The sequence below is a fragment of the Aotus nancymaae genome, unplaced genomic scaffold, assembly GCF_030222135.1.
Source record: "Aotus nancymaae isolate 86718 unplaced genomic scaffold, 86718_ANA_hifiasm-v0.15.2.pri h1tg000057l, whole genome shotgun sequence".
NCBI lineage: Eukaryota > Metazoa > Chordata > Mammalia > Primates > Aotidae > Aotus > Aotus nancymaae.
Genome location: NW_026988471.1, coordinates 44,395,867 through 44,412,441, shown reverse-complemented (window position 1 = coordinate 44,412,441; position 16,575 = coordinate 44,395,867). Strand labels below are relative to the sequence as shown.

The following is a 16,575-nucleotide window of genomic DNA, read 5'->3' as shown; positions in this document are numbered from 1 at the left end:
GGTCATTTGCAGTGAAAGTGTGTGCCTCAGAATTTGACTGTCTTCTTGTTTCATAGAAATTATTGGGCAGAATGGCAAAATTAGGACTGTCTGCAAGAAACTCAGAAAGTACATTTTAGTCTAAATCTTTTAATTGCTCGCATAAAACTGTCCTTTAAATTTCATAAAGTTCCTAAGTAGAGAGTTCTTCGGCAGTATAGAGTTTGGTAGAAAATATGTGTATTTCTTTATTCCATATTTTTTTTTTTTTTTTTTTTTTTTTTTGAGATGGAGTCTTGCTCTGTTGCCTAGGCTGAAGTGCAGTGGTGCAATCTCAGCTCACTATAATCTCCACATCCCAGGCTCAGGTGACTCTCCTGCCTTAGCCTCCTGAGTAGCTGGGATTATAGGCATGCACCACCACGCCGAGCTAATTTTGTATTTTTAGTAGAGACAGGGTTTTGCCATGTTGGCCAGGCTGGTTTTGAACTCTTGGCCTTAAGTAATCTGCCCACTTCGGCCTCCGAAAGTGCTGGGATTACAGGCTTGAGCTACTACGCCTGGCCCTTGTACCATACTTTTAATGGTTATGGTAATTTAACAATAGTGGATTGTTAAGTTTTATATGGTTACAAAATGGAAAGTTCCTTTTTAAAAAAATTATGCCTCTGGACTCTCTGTTAATAACTCAGAAATATGTGTACAAAGACTGTAAGACTGACTATAAGACTGACTATATTATTCAATAGGGTTTATTAAAACACTTCACTGCTTATACATTTATTGCATATCTCCTACAGGCACTGTGTTAATGTGTACATTCTTCAAGTGTACCAAAAAGATCTGATTAAAATTGGATATCATTCTGTGAAGCCATTTGAAAAGTATTAAGGGTAATTTTTATAACAAGCTTGATGAGCTTTCTGTTATTTTTGGAGAACTTGCATCTCACTAACTTTTCTACCTCTTTTGTTGAAGTTCTTTTAGTGCCAGGAGAATTAAAATGCTAATATGTGGAAAGTTGTACTTTACTGAGAGGCAGAATGAATTCACCAATGTGCAAGTATAAATGACTTGCTAATCAAATAGTCTCGGATGCAAATCTTCCAGAGCCAGGCCAGGATAATCAAGCATCGGGGATAAGAATTGGGGATTGCAAATCCTGTCTAAGAATGGCGACCCTGCTCATCTCCAGTAGATTATCGTTACGCAGGGTTGTCTGCCCAGTTTGCTGGGTCTTCCTATTTCTGAAAAGCTGGTAATTTGGGTTTTTATGTAATAAATTTCTGGGCCAAGCAAAACCACTCTTGACCACACCCAGAAGGCCAGCAGTTTGCCACTTCTGAAGTAAGCTTTCTGTTTGGTTGAAAGCAAGTAATTAAGAAAGTCTGAGGGTTTTGGATTTGACATTGGAGAAAGCATCCCAAGCAAGAAAAGCTTACTTAAAAAATTAGAAGGTAGTCTAATAATATTTGGTTGTATTGGGTACAAATAGGAGCTTTATATCAAGAATATTATCATTTTCTTTCTTTTTTTTATTTTTAAAAAACTTCTGCAAAAGAGTTTCATTCTCTGGGTTTCTGTGAATAGGTGAATACATTGAATATTAGTAGAGGAATGAATATTCCTTAAAGTAAGTGGGGGGCCATTGACTGGAACTTAAGAGATCTTTTTCTATAATACAGAGGTTTCTTTTGGGTAATGAGATTTGATCTCTATTTTTTCTTAGGCTCAGCATTTGCTATAACTAGAGCATTGGTTTTCAATCTGTTAACTGCTACCCCTAGATGAGAAGTAAAACCAGTTTAATAAGTGCTATTAAAAAATAGCCATTTAAAAAATAAAATAGTGAATAGAAAATATAGGAGTACATTTATATGGTAAAGGTAAATACAGTTTCATGAAGTGTTTCAATTATGAAGCATATGTATGTGTGTATCCTGGGTTGCAAAGTAAAAAATATTTTTAAATTCACTGTTGAAAAGTGAATTAAAGAATATGATTCTGGATAGTAAGAAAAGTTTTTTTGTATTTTTCTCTAAAGATAATTCTCTTCTTCTTTATATGCAGGCTAATAGGACAAAAGGAATTGGCTTTTTGTTAAAATGACCTTGGTAGGCTTTAGCCCTTGAAAACAATCTTAGGCCACCCTGACTATAGAAGACATACAGGTTGTAATCTAAGGACTACATATTCGTCTCTTTAATTTACAGTCTTCTGCCTTTAATTTTTTTTTTTTTAAATTTATAAGTAGATTTAATTTTCTTTTCCATCGGTCATTTTGAATAAATCATATTATCATTTCTAACTTTTGCCCATCATTTTAGCAATACTGTTGTTAGGGAGATCCGATAAATAGGAGGTAATACAATAGGATGAGAAACATTATCCTATAACAATAGGATTGTATATTTACAGTGAAAACCTGTTGTAAAGTGGGGGAACTACTGTGCCCAGCCTTTCTTTTGTCCTAACTTGTTTAGTGATCCCTGTAAATTGATTCCTGGAATCAGCTTTTCTACATGGAATCCTGGTTCTTTTTAGTGGGGAATGGTATTTGGAAACCAATTGTGGGTGCTAGGTTTGCTCATCCTAAGCAGTGATACTCCAGTAGCAATGAGCATACTTAGTACCCATAACTTGGGTTGGGTCATTCTCCTGATTCCTGGGGCAGGGAAACTAGAAGATGCACCTGAAATATTGTATGCCAGAGAATAAGGAAGTGGTCGCACAGTGACAGGGACATGTCAGAGGGACACAGAAGCTACCTTGAAGGGGCTACTTCTGGCCAAATCTGGAACAATTTGAACATTAAGATAAATGATAGCAATGGTTTGTAAGCACTAAGTAAAATAAGAAATTCAAAGTTTGATGAGGCATGGGATAATTATATAGTCTCAAAATACCTCTCCACAAAATACTTATAATTACGAGGGGAATAAAGAGTACCTGTGTTGTGGAGAAACTCACAGATACTACCTTGATGAAATGATCATAGTTAATCAGTAATGGGACAAATCAAAATCATTTGCCACCTAATAAGGTGTAGTGAGAAGAACCCAGTATGACTTCTATGGTATTTCTGCCAAAGATGCTCCATCTGTATTTAATTGTAAGGAAACATCAGAGAAACCTAAGCTGCAGGACATTCTACAAAATAACTGTCATGTAGCATTCAAAAATATCAAGACCTTATCAAGAAGAAAATCAAGGAGAGAATGAAATATTGTTTTAGCTTGAACGAAACTGTAGATGCATGGCAACTACATGTAACCCATAATTCTTAACTGAATTCATCATGCAGGATATTATTGGGACAATTGGTAAAACTTGAATGAGGTCTGCAGATTAGATGGTAATGAATATTAGTATTAATTACCTGAGATTGATGGTTATTTTGTGGTTATGCAGGAGAAGATTTGTATATATAGGAAATCACACTAAAGTGTCGGGCTATGGGGCTGTTAACTTATTCTCAAACAGATCAGAGAGAATAAAGTTTCTTTTACTTTACCTGCAACTTTTCTGTAAGTTTGAAGTAGCCTTAAAAAGAAGGTTTTGACATAGGTCTTGTATATTACAAAAGTTTCTGTTTTCAGGGCCATTGTAAAGAAAGTTCGTAATACAATCCAGAAAATTAAGAAGGAAGGGAAGATGTCTGAGTGCTTGTTAAAAGCCTTGCTGAATTGTAAAACATTTGAAGAACTAGAACATGTGGTAAGGAACCCTTTTTACCTTTCAATGTAATACCTGACTATATTACAATTTGGGTCTTCTTATGGTTAAGGAAGACCAAGAAATAAAAAGCTAACATCATTGGCCACCATTATTTAATGCAACAAAATATTTATTTTTTATTTAATAAATATTTATAGAGTGCTTTTTTGGTGCTAGGCACTTGGGTGTACAAAGATGAATAAATACATGGTCTTTGTCTCAAGGAATTTCCAGTCAAGTAGGAAAGGACAGTAGATTATACAAATGTGAAGCTTATCAGAGAGTGCTGAACTAGAGACCTCGATATGTACGTCTTCAGTCTGTAGTTGGAATATGAAATCATGAGAATGGAAGGACTCACTCAAGGAGGGTTTGTCAGCAGGTCAGGATAGTACCACTGGAAGATACCACCTTTTAAAGTGTGGGTAGAGAGTTGGAGAGCTTAAGGAGATGTGAAAAAAATTGACAAGTATGAGGAGAATCAGGAGATGATGGTGCCCTGGAACAGCAGGGAAGAGAGTTTTAGATGGAGGTCATGATCAGTAGTTACATGTAGCAGAGAAGTTTGGCAAAATAAGGACTGAATATATTTGGTAATTAGGAGATCATCAGGGATTTTTGTGTTATCACTTGCTAGGAGATCATGGATTTTGTGTTATCTTCTGGCAAGTGAAGAGAAGCCAGATGGTGGTAGGTTGAGGAGTGTGTGGATTAAGAATTGTGTGTAGAACACTTTTAAAGGAGCTTGCTTGAGTTGAGGACTTTGCAGTCCAGGCATTGAGTTTTTAAGATGAGTGAAACCAAACAACTAATTTAGCATATGGAAAAATATAAAGAATGAGATAAGGCACATACCATCTTCATACAGTAAGCATTTTCTAGTTTGTATTAATTCATCTCTGAAGGAAGAAACAAGGATTGAGAAAAGGATTCTTTTAGCATTCTCAACATGTCTTCTAATTTTGTATCCTAGGTTTAAATTTTGTTTTTTTAGCCTGAATCATATGTTTTCTGCCTTTATTTTCTAGTCTGCTCCATATAAAACTGGGAGCAAAGGGACCAAAGCCCAGAGAGCAAGACAGTTGGGCTTAGAAGGAGCAGCCAGGACACTGCTTGAGAAACCAGGGGAGCTTAATCTGCTATCATACATTAGGCCTGATGTTAAAGGTACTGACTTTATTTACAGAGATCAACTTTGTTTCTTTTTTATAAATTTAAAAAAGTATGTTTAAAAAACTGTTAAGTAATGATTATACAAAAGAATATTATAGCTTATGTAGAATAATTGAAATAAAACAAATCCTGACATACCTATTGAGTAGCCGATAGCTTTTCTCTTTTGATGAAGTGCCTGTTCTAGTCTTTGCTTGTTTTTCTGTTACGTTTTCTTTTTAAAAATATTTTAAAATATTTTTAGTCATTTATATGTGTTGCAAATCTTTTTCTCCAGTCTGTAACTTTTTTCACTTTATGCCATCTCTTGATAAATAGGTATTAGTTTAGTTTTATTATTGTTAATAGCTGTTTTTTCTTTTTAAAGAAATTCCTTCATATCTCACGGTTACAAAGATTCTCTTATATTGTCCATTAAGGCTTTTATTTCTAAAAAGTTGTTTACTTATAAAAGTCATAAATAGTCTTTAAAAATGTCAACAGTTCTGACATCTAGGAAGTGTAAAGTGAAGCTCCACTTTCACAGTTCTACTCTAGAAGTAAAGTGTCTTTTTCTGAAATTTCCTTCCAAGTGTATCTTCCTATTCTTTCGTGTGTGTGCATGCACAAGAGAGAATAAGAGAAGTATTTCTAAGAAGAACTCAAGGAAAATGACAGTTGATAAATGTCAAGATGCATTGGTTTTATTGTAAAAATGAGCCATAGAGTAAAAACTTTGGTTAAGAGTGGCTTTTTCTCAGGAATTCGCTGTTAGGATTGAGTGGGGCGATTGATGCTCTGGTGATCGCTACTCTTAAAAAATTATTTTTTTAATATTAAAAATTATATACTTAACATGGGCAACATGTTTTGATATACATATATTAATACATAGTGAAATGAGTACTATAGTCAAGCTATTCTGTACATGATAAGCAAATTAACATATTCATCATCTCACATAGTTACCTTCTTTTGTGTTAAGAGCACCTAAAATCTACTGGCTTAGCAAATTTCCAGTACACATTGTAATATTATTAACTGTAGCCCCTGTGTTCTATGTTAGATCTCTAGTCTTTTTTAGCCTCCATAGCTACTATAACTTTGTACCCTTTGAACTACATCTTTCCACCCCGCCCCTACCTCTAGTTTCTTTTGTCCTTTTGTGGATCCCTTAGGCTGGGACATGTAAATGTCTGTAGGGGGCAGTCTCTGATAACAAAATCCACAGTATATATTAACCTGTAGAAAATTATAGCATACCGTAGCCTGTTTTTATTTTAAATAACACAGCAAATGTGAATTTATGATTTAAAAAATTGATTAGGTGTGTCTGTAAAATCCAAATATCTGTTCATACCCAAACACACTTATCTTAATGTTTGGAGAAGGGCAATAATGTAAAGAAAAAGTAAAATAGGATTATTTGAATTTAGAGATGGGTTGAAATGAGTAAAATTCAAGTTTGTTTAATTTTGAATGTGTATTTATAGTTAGATTTCTAAATGATTGCAACACTTAATATTTTGATAATAGCTAAGACTATAGCTATGCATTAAGGTTAACCACGGTAGGAACTATCTGTCCCCAGTGAGCGTATGTTTTATTAAAATGGAATGTTGAAACTTTCAGAATGTCAGATGCACAAAGGCTTATCAACTATTTTTATTTTTATTTTTCTTCTTGTTGTTGATTCACTTTCCTTCTACTTCTCACTACCCTTGATACCAAGGTCTTTTGAGTTCTCTCATGTACTGAATTCCTACTGAGTAGGTTTTTGAACCGTATCTCTTTAGATTGTTATACATAGTGATGCTGCTAGAATACATGACAGTGGACACTTGATAATACTTCTTATAATGCGGATAGTTCAGGGGCCAGCACAGTTAGAGTAGTATTATACTAGCAGACATATCAGGACTTTTGTTTGCTTTACTCCCTCTTTTACCCTCATCAAAAATGTAGAATTATTGTAAGGTAGTCTATATAAGCTAGCTAGGTACTGCTTTTTTTTTTTTTAAGTTTGATAGGAAGGTGTTCTCCTTCTCTTTGTCTCCTCCTTTTTTATGTTACACACAATCATGATCACCCTTAATTTTATTTGTTTGTCTAAAGAAGTTTCATAATTCCTATCATTCCTGAAAGAAATATTTAAGAAACTAGATAGTTCAGTTTTTTTCCCCCAGTAGAAGACACTTCTTGCTTGCTTGCCACTGACCAGCAAGCATTTGGTCTGAATCGTAAAGCTATACTGTGCCACAAATGGACTATGTTCTGGGAGATCCAAAATACTACTTTTGTGTACAAGAGGGAGTAACTGATTGTTCTGTTACATATAAGAAGAGGTAGCCTAAGTGCAGAGAAAGTGAAAAGAAATGTTGGCCTTTCGGTTTTTGTTTACAGGTGTGGAGGTTTGAAGATTCCGTAGCTGAAAAAATTTCACTGTAATGCATATGATTTTCTGGTTCTGTGGACCGTATTTCCTCTTGATTTAACTGAGATGCTAAACTTTTGGAACTTCTGTTATCTTTGGGTATATTAAACTCGTAAGATCTATTCTCTTTGGCTGGGGAAGGAACTTTTTCAAAACACAGAAGACTTTCTTTTTAAATTTCTTTTCTCCCTGATTGTACTGAGAAGGGGAATATAATTTGAGAGTGTCCCAAATGACTCTGAAAATTTCTATCTCCCACTGAGAACGACTGCTCTAGAAGTAGTAGCTCAAGGCACTTCCCTAGCAGAAGTTTTTTAAAGTTTAATGAGTATCAGAGTTATCTGGGATCCTCCATTAAACACATCAGTTCCACAGTCTAGGAATTCACAGTTTTAATAAGTACCTGGTATGATTTTATTTTTGGATCCTTAGGCTACACTTCACAACATTTCTCTAGAGCTCTAGCACAATTTTGATTAGATTCATTAATTACATAAGGTCTTCAAATTACATTGTTCTATTATGATGGATTTTCGAAGGCCCTTTGTTATTGCAAAGTCTATAATTTCTTCTTTCTGTTCTCTGCTTCCATTAATGGTTCTCACTGTAGGTTCCATCTTTACTACTGACTTAGCACGCTGGTGTTCTCTTTAAACTTTATGTAATGATACTTTGAGGTACTTGGGACTCCAGGAATTAGTTCTTGTAAATGGTTTTCCTAGATAAAGACAGAGAGAGCTAACACAAGAGCAAATGTTTATTGAGTGCTTCATGTACTATAGCTGTTTTAAGTCTGTTAAATATACAGTCTTCCATCTTGTAAAGGTAATTACTGAAAATTCCCTCATAGGAAAGTTTTCTCAAAATGTAAATAGAATTCCTATTAGTTTCATTAGCTAAATTTCTTTCTTTAAATTTCTTTAAAATATAGTTGATCCTTGCATAATACAGAGATTAGGGGAACACCTCCACCCTCAACTCCCACTTCAAAGTTGAAAATCTAGGTGTAACTTTTGACTTCCTAACAACTTAACTATTACTAGCCTACTGTTGACCTGAAGCCTTATTGATGACATAAAGTCGATGAACACATATTTTATATGTTACATGTATTATATGCTATATTCTTATAATAAGGTAAAGCTAGAAAAAAGAAAATGTTATTAAGAAAATTGTAAGGAAGAGAAAAATAAAAACAAAAAAGTAAAAAAAAGGAAGAGAAAAATATATTTACTGTTTATTAAGTGGAAGTGGATTATCATAAAGGTCTTCATCCTCATCATCTTCACATTGAATACGCTGAGGAGAAAAAGGAGGAGAAGTTCTTTCTGTTTCAGGAATAGCAAAAGCAGAAGAGGTGGAGGAAGCGGAAGAGGTGGCAAGAGAGGCAGGCCCCCTTGGTCCAACTTTTATTGTAATTAATCCATTTAGAGGTGGACCTGTGCAGACTGGGTGCAGTGGCTCACGCCTGTAATCCCAACACTTTGGAAGGCTGAGGTGGGCAGATCACTTGAGGTCAGGAGTTCAAGACCAGTCCGGTCAACATGGCGAAATAGACCCATCTCTACTGAAAATACAAAAATTAGCCAGGTGTGGTCACGCATGCCTGTAATCCTAGTTACTTGGGAGGCTGAGGCAGGAGAAAGGCTTGAACCCAAAAGCCTCGAACCCAAAAGGCAGAAGTTACAGTGAGCCAAGATTGTGCCACTGCACTCTAGCCTGGGTGACAGCGAGACACCATCTCAAAAAAAAAAAAAAAAGTGCCCTGTACCCATGTTGTTTACAGCTGTAAACATAATTACTTCAGAAGTTAACATAGCTCTCCTAACACAACCAAACTAGACATCTTCTATTATTAATTATGCCATAATAAATGTCCTCCTGTCCTCTTTGGCTTTTGTACCTTATTACTCACAGAAAAACATACATATGAGATGCAGTGCTTGTGTAATTCAAGGTTAATGCAAAAAACCTTTCATCCAAATAGAATGATAAAGACAAAATAAATGAAACAAAGAATGCAAATGATCTCTCTCATTGTAAGTTGATATCAGAGAGACCTTGATTTATAAGATTCATTGCTATAAATTAGCAAATCGGAAGTGCTTAGAGAGAACTTAATGCCCATCTGTAGACTAACTGTGAAGAGGAACAACTGTGTGAAAGCTCTGGTTTTGTGCTTTTGAGATTTGTAAAATTCAAATGGAGCGTTGAAAATGAATAAATGCCCCATAATCCAAAATAGAAATTGCTTCTAAAGAATAATTTTTTAAACAAATGGAGTAGTGTCCCTTGGGTTTTGACTCTTATTAATCTATATTTCCCTTAACATCTTTAATATTTGTAATCACTTCATAAAGGAGGTACTATTATGATTCCACTTTTATAGAAAACTGAGGTACAGAGAAGTCAATCAAGTAGCTTGCCTAGTGTCTCACAACTGGCAAATGATAGAACCAGGATTAGACCAGGCAGCTGGCTGCAGAGATGTATTTTTAACACTGGGCAATATAATATGTAAAGGGTCTGTATTATTGCTTTTGGAGACTTGTTTTTGTTACGAAGGGAAGCTAGTATACTGCTACAATATTTTCTATCTTAAGACTGTCAATTTAAGGTTTTATTTTGACTGGAATTAATTTACCATGATTTAATTAGAGAATTTAAAACCAATCTTACACTTTTTGTTTTTGTTTTCCCTCTTACCCTTCTAAAGGGCTTTCAACACTCCGGGATATTGAAATAGGAGTGCAGCATATTTTAGCAGACATGATTGCTAAAGACAAAGACACGCTTGACTTCATTCGGAACTTGTGAGTAACTCTTTTATGGAGTTTTCTGCTTTATGGACTCGTGCTGTTAAGGGTCACACGGTTAGTGCTAATACCAGCATTCAGTAAAAAACTTTGTTTTCAGACTTTTTTTTTTTTTAAGTAGCAGAACTCTTTGTTCAAACAACAGAACCCTAATATATAAAACAGATAAAAGTAAAGTTGTTTTAATTGAATTCTGGGCAGGGAGCCTGGAACTCTGCCTACTTACCCTCTTTACACTGAGTCATCTCAGTGGAGGGGTCTGATGAGTTTAAAAACCATTGCCTTGCACAATATATAAGGAGAGATTCATGTCCTTTAGAGTGGCATTGCTTTTTAAACATGTTGATTGTGCTATATACTTAATTTTATAGTATCTCGTTTCTGGTGTTTGCCAGTGATTGGCTTGACTTGAGAATGTGTAATATCAGATATGCATAAAAGTACTGTCCTCCAAATGATTTTTAGCTTTTGAGAAGAGCAGCTTATCCATGACATCACAGTTCCAACATATAAGAGATTAAAGATCTTTGACCTAGAGCCTTCTTGGGCTATGGGTTTTATGTCTCATTAAAAAAAATACATTAATTTTAAACTCCATTTTTATATACTTTGTTCTTTTTCTGCTGTGTATCAGAAGAGAAGACAGGCTTCTGCCAGAGGTCTGTTCTTCCTCTCTCTCCCTCCACATCTCTAGCTACTTGAACTGTGCAGAGGAGAGGAAAGGAAGAGATGATCTAGTTGACTACTGTTGCTTGTCAGGGTTTTTTGTTAGTACAAGGGAGATAACTTTTCTGTTTTCTCAGTGGCCCCAGCAGGAATGAGTCGAAGCAAAATAATTGGTCAGGTTTTAAAATGTGTTTTTATAAGTTAGCATGCTGTTGAGATTTGGTTAGTATTATAAATTGTTATTGGAAGCTGTCCTGACACATCCTTTTGTTTCTCTTCTTTTTAGTTTTTAATTGACTGTGACAACCTAACTTAGTGATTAGAAAAGTCTGATATTTAGATTAGAGCTATTCGTGTGATTTCTATGATAGTTTTGATCTTTTTCATAATTGCAGATGGTATCTGAATTCATTCAGGCATTTTATGGGGAGATTGAGTAGATATGTAAATAGATCTGGAGGACTATGCTAGCATGAGTAGGCAAAGAGTCCTCTTTGATGGGCCAGTAATATCATTTTCATAGGTAGGCATTGTTAAAAATATCTCATTTGGTAATGGCTTAACTGTTTTGCTATCCTTATTTGTATATAATGTATTTCTTTACTAAAGCACAGATTAATAACTGCTTGTTTTTTGAACACTTGTATATCTGAACAGGTGCCAGAACAGACATGTTTCCATCCAGTCGTCTCTGGCAAAAGTGTCCTCAAAAAAGGTAAATGAAAAAGATGTTGATAAGTTTCTGCTGTACCAGCATTTTTCATGCAACATAAGAACCATTCACCATCATCAGGTAAATAAGGAAACTGCATGTGCATGCTGATAGTAGTAATAATGATAATATTTTGGATTTGCCTGCTACTTTACTAAGAATTTAAAGAATTTTATGTCAACTGTTTTCTTTATTCTTTATCTAAATTCTTATAATATTGTCATACCCTTACCACTTCACCAATTGGGAACTAACGACCCAGAGAAGTTAATAAGTGACATCGAGAATTATTAGCAAAGCTGACAATATAACATTTTAGGTATCTTGACTTTATGGCTGGTGATCTTTTTGTTAGACTCTGCTTCCCAGTATGCTTATATTTGAGCTCAGTTCTGGATCTCTTCCATGTGAAATACAAATCTGAGATACCGATTTAGAATAAAATGTGAGGGGTCTCATTTAGTTGTATAAATCATAGTCATTGTACTTCAGTCTTTTAATTTCATTTTTCAGTTTACTATTTTTTTTTTCCTGAATGTATTCGTAGGTTGTATCTACATTGTGGGATATGGCTTTTAAATCATATAGGGAAAAAAGAGAGGAGTTAAAAAACAAAAATACAGTAATACTGACTTTTATATTTACATATGTAGCTACCTTTATCAGTGTTCTTTATTTCTTTTCTTTTTTTTTTTGAGATGGAGTTTCTCTCTTGTTGCCCAGGCTGGAGTGCAATGGCACAATATCAGTTTACTGCATCCTCTGCCTCCTGGGTTGAAGCAATTCTCCTGCCTCAGCCTCCTGAGTAGCTGAGATTACAGGCATGCACCACCACGCCTGGCTAATTTTGTATTTTTAGTAGATATGGGGTTTCTCCTTGTTGGTCAGGCTGGTGTCAAACTTCCGACCTCAGGTGATCCGCCTGCCTCAGCCTTCCAAAGTTGGGATTACAGGCATGAGCTACCACACCCGGCCTCAGTGTTCTTTATTTCTTTGTATGTCTTCAAGTTACTGTCTAATGTCCTTTATTCCAGTCTGAAGCACTTCCTGTAGTATTTCATGTAAGCCAGGTCTACTAGTGACACACTTCCTAGTTTTTATTTTTCTAGAAAATCTTAATTTCTTCTTCTTTAAAAATTTGTTTAGTTGTGGTAAAATGCACATAACATAAAATGTACCATCATAACCATTTTTAAGCATGCACTTCAGTAATAGGAAGCATATTGTTTTACAACCAATCTCCAGAACTTTTTTGTCCTGCAAAACTGAAACTCTATACCCATTAAACATTCTTTTCATTTTTTATGGAGAGTTTTTTAAATATAGAATTATTGGTTGATGGTTTTTATCCCCCCCTTTTAATACTGAATATACCATCCACTCTTATGGTATGGTCTCCACGTTTTATTATGAGGAATCAGCTGTTAATCTTATGATGCCTTATTCATGGCAAGTCTCTTCTCTCTTGCTGCATTCAGGATTCTCTGTCTTTATTTTTGACAGTTTGATTGTAATGTGTCTTGTTGTGGGTCTCGCTGAGTGTATCCTACTTGGAGTTTATTGTGGTTCTTGTGTAACCGGGGAACCTTACTCAGCTCCCAGTTCCAAAGAGGTTCTTGACCTCGCTAACCCCTAAGAATGGGGAAAGGGGCCCGTTCAAATAAGTATCGTGGACCCAAATAGTTTTATGGAAAAGCAATTTATTAGACGGAGAGAGAGAGAGAGAGAGAGAGAGAGAGAGAGAGAGAGAGAGAGAGAGAAGAGAAAGAAAGAAAGAGAGAAAGAGAAAGACAAGCTCCCATGCTATCGTGGGAGGGGATCCAGAGAAGGAATCTGTATAGGTAGGAGCAGCTGGAGTTATAACCCTTGAGTTAGTCCCTCCCCATTCATGTTCTCATCCAATGAGAGGAGTTTTTTCAAACTTCCTTTGGAGTGATTGATCTTTGACTCTGATACCAGATTGGCTGCTTGGTTCACAACTCTGAGTTACAGAGCCCCCTTCTCCCAGAGCTTTCCCTGGTTTTTTTGAACAAAGAAGCCTCACCAGGCTTTTCCTACCTAGCGCAGGGCAGGGGAAACCCAGACAGAAAAACTATTCATTTGAAACCCCTCTGGTTCCCGAATGGAGGTTTGGAGCCAGGAAACTCCTGCCTTTGAAACCATGCCCTTCATGGACCTGGGAAGAGAAGACCCTCACTTAGATGTGTAGACTAATGTTTTTCATCAAACTTGAGAAATTCTTCATAACAATTTAAAAAGATACTCTTTCTGCACCTTTCTCTTCTCTCCTGGTACTCCCATTATAGGTAGGGAATGTGATTGATAGTGTCTCACAGGTCTCAGCCTCTGTTCATTTCTTTTATTATTTTCTTTTTTCTCTGACTGTATATTCCCATTTGACCTATCTTTAGACTTGTTGATTTGTTCTTTTTATTCAAATTTGCTGTTGAACCCATAGTACATTTTTATGTCAGTCATTGTACTTTTCAGCTCTGTAATTTCTGTTTGATTCTTTTTTGTAATTTCTAACTCTTATTTTTCTATATGGTTGAAAGATCATTATCCTGGCTTTCTTCAGGTCTCTGTTCATGATTTTCTTCAATTCAGCACATTTAAGACTGTTAATTTAAAATCTTTGTTTTGTAAGGTCAATGTCTAAGCTTCCTCAGGGACAGTTTCTTTGTTTTTTTGTTTGTTTTGTTTGTAAACTCTGGATATGTTGTATATTATAACTTGGCAGCTCTGGAAATCAGATTCTCTCCCCTCCCCAGTGTTTTTTGTTGTTGCTTGTTATGGGTGGTGGTTTGTTCTAGTGACTTTTCTAAACTATTTTTGTAAATTTTTATTCTTTGTTATGTGTGGCCACTGAGGTCTCCCTTGTTAGCTTAGTAACCATCTAGTTGTTTGACCGATTGCCCTGAATGCCTGGAGCCAAAACCAAAATAAAACCCCACAAAAACTCCCCCAAAAGAAAAAAAACCCAAACTCCCCCAGACTTTGCAGATTGGCTCTTTGTTGGGGCACTCGTTCAACACTTAGTGAGGCCTTTAACAGCTCTGCCTTAGCCTTTTCTTCCTGTTTGCTTGGAGCCCAAAGTTCATTAAGAGGTGAAAGCTTAAGGTTTTCTCAGATCTTTTCAGAGCATGCATCTAGCCCTCAGCATGCACAGCAATTTTAAAAAGCCCCTTTTCCCTCAAATACCTCATTTCCAAGCTTCTTTTTTCACAGACTTTTTGGTCTGTCTTTTAGTTGCCTCCATCTTATCTCTTACCCCTTGTGGCTGGGGCTAATACATTTGCCTTCAAGTACTTTTGACAAAGGCCACCTTGGAGGCTGCTTCTGTCCTGAGTAAACTCCAAGGCATATGAAGCGAAGGCAAGCCCTTGAGTCAGTTCCTCAGGGACCCACCAGACATCAAAACACACAACCATAGTTATTTCAGAATAAGGTCCCTATTGTTCCTTCTGGTAAGAGCAACCTGCCCTAGAAACCTGGGCTGTCATCTTCAGAGGCCACTGCTGAGCAGGAGATTGGGGTAAAAGTGCTCTCTTACAGAAGTTCTACAGCTTCTCTTCTGTGTTTCTCTGGTTGTTAGAAAATTTTTATTAGATTCCATAGTTGTGAAAAAGTTAATTCTGACACTTTTTGCTACCTTATCAGTTACCTTTGTGGAGGGATGGAATTTTAGAGTTTCCTATGAAGCAGGAGTGGCCGCGAGAAACAGACCTCTCGGACACCCAACTAAAAAGGAAGGGGTTTTTTTATTATGGCCCAGGAGCAAGGCTTTCTGTTTTGTCCAAATGGCCAAGCTCCCCTAACAAACAGAAGCTGTGCCTTTATATAGACTTACACTCTAGATATTACACGTCAAAGGATCTCAGGTTTACAGCCTTAGAAATTACAAGTGAAAGGGTCTTGAGTTTACAGGTTTAGAAATCACATATGAAAGGGTCTTGGGTTTATAGTTTTAGGAATTACATGTGAAAAGATTCTGGTCTCTGGATGGAGGAGTGGGGTGGGGTTTTGATCTTGTTTCAGTAAAAACAGTATCTTCTGGAGAGATTCCCCTGTACCATGCCTGCTATCTTATAGGAAGGTGATTCAAGAGGCGCCACCAGTCAGCCAGCCTTTTCTTCTATTGAAATGCAGTGTAGAGGTCAAGGGGGAGGTGATTCCAGATGCCTGGTTCTCCTTCCTCACCTACTCCCACCATTTTTGGTGATGTTGTTAGGTGATATCCTAACAACATCTTTAAAGTACAGTATCCTGTGCTCCTTGTTCTATTCCAGAGCTGGAATGTAGCTTTTAACATTGTATAAAGTTTTCTTTATTACATTATTTAATGCTTTTTATCTCGAAGTCTGCTTTGGTATGAGGATTGCATCGCAACCTGTGCTTTCTTAATGGAAATTGCCCCCACTCGTTTTATATTAAATGCTTGCCCTTAGCCCTTTTGCCAGAGCTTTCTAAAGTCTTTTGAGTGAATGAAACTTATTCTGTAGTCCAGTATAGAGTTGGTAAACTTTTCCTGTAAAGGTCCAGTGAACAAATATTTCAGGTTTTGTGAGCCAGATGGCTTTTGTTAAAACTACACAATTGCTGTGTAACACAAAAGCAGTCATAGACAATATATAAAGAACGAGCATGGTTGTTTTTCAATAAAATTTTATTCACAAAACCAGATGGCAGGCTGGATTTGGCCCATGGGCCATAGTTCCTCTCCTCTAGTGAATGCCTCAAGAAGGGTATATGTGTACAATATTCTCTGAGTTCTTACACATTCAGAATTGTTTTCTGTGACCTTAACACTTGCAGGATACCTTGGTATGGTATAATAATCATTTTTGTTTACACTTTCTTTCCTTAAGTTTCTTGAATATGTTGCTCTGCTGTTGGCTTCCTTTGTATACGATATTTGAGAAATCTGATGCCAGTATATTTCTCTGTCTCCTAGAAATGCAGAGAGGTGGGCCGTATGTTGTGTTTTATTTATTCTCTTTATTGGTTTTATAGTTTTTTGAGAAAGTGAGGGGGAGATTTGGAATGAGGAAATTGCCAGTGTTTTTTAAACCTGAAATTTCTCAATAAATAATTTTTAA

At 36.1% G+C, this 16,575-nt stretch overlaps 1 protein-coding gene across 4 annotated transcripts in view; it reads left to right on the top strand.

Moving 5' to 3' along the window:
- Positions 1-16,575, top strand: part of SRBD1 (S1 RNA binding domain 1) — a 218,101-nt gene that overhangs the window by 17,876 nt on the left and 183,650 nt on the right. For all 4 annotated transcript variants that reach the window (XM_012450585.2, XM_012450583.2, XM_012450584.3 and 1 more), the window contains exons 6-9: positions 3,579-3,696; positions 4,725-4,863; positions 9,999-10,095; positions 11,422-11,557. In XM_012450585.2, the coding sequence (XP_012306008.2) occupies positions 3,579-3,696; positions 4,725-4,863; positions 9,999-10,095; positions 11,422-11,557 (490 nt within the window). The remainder of the gene's footprint in view (positions 1-3,578; positions 3,697-4,724; positions 4,864-9,998; positions 10,096-11,421; positions 11,558-16,575) is intronic.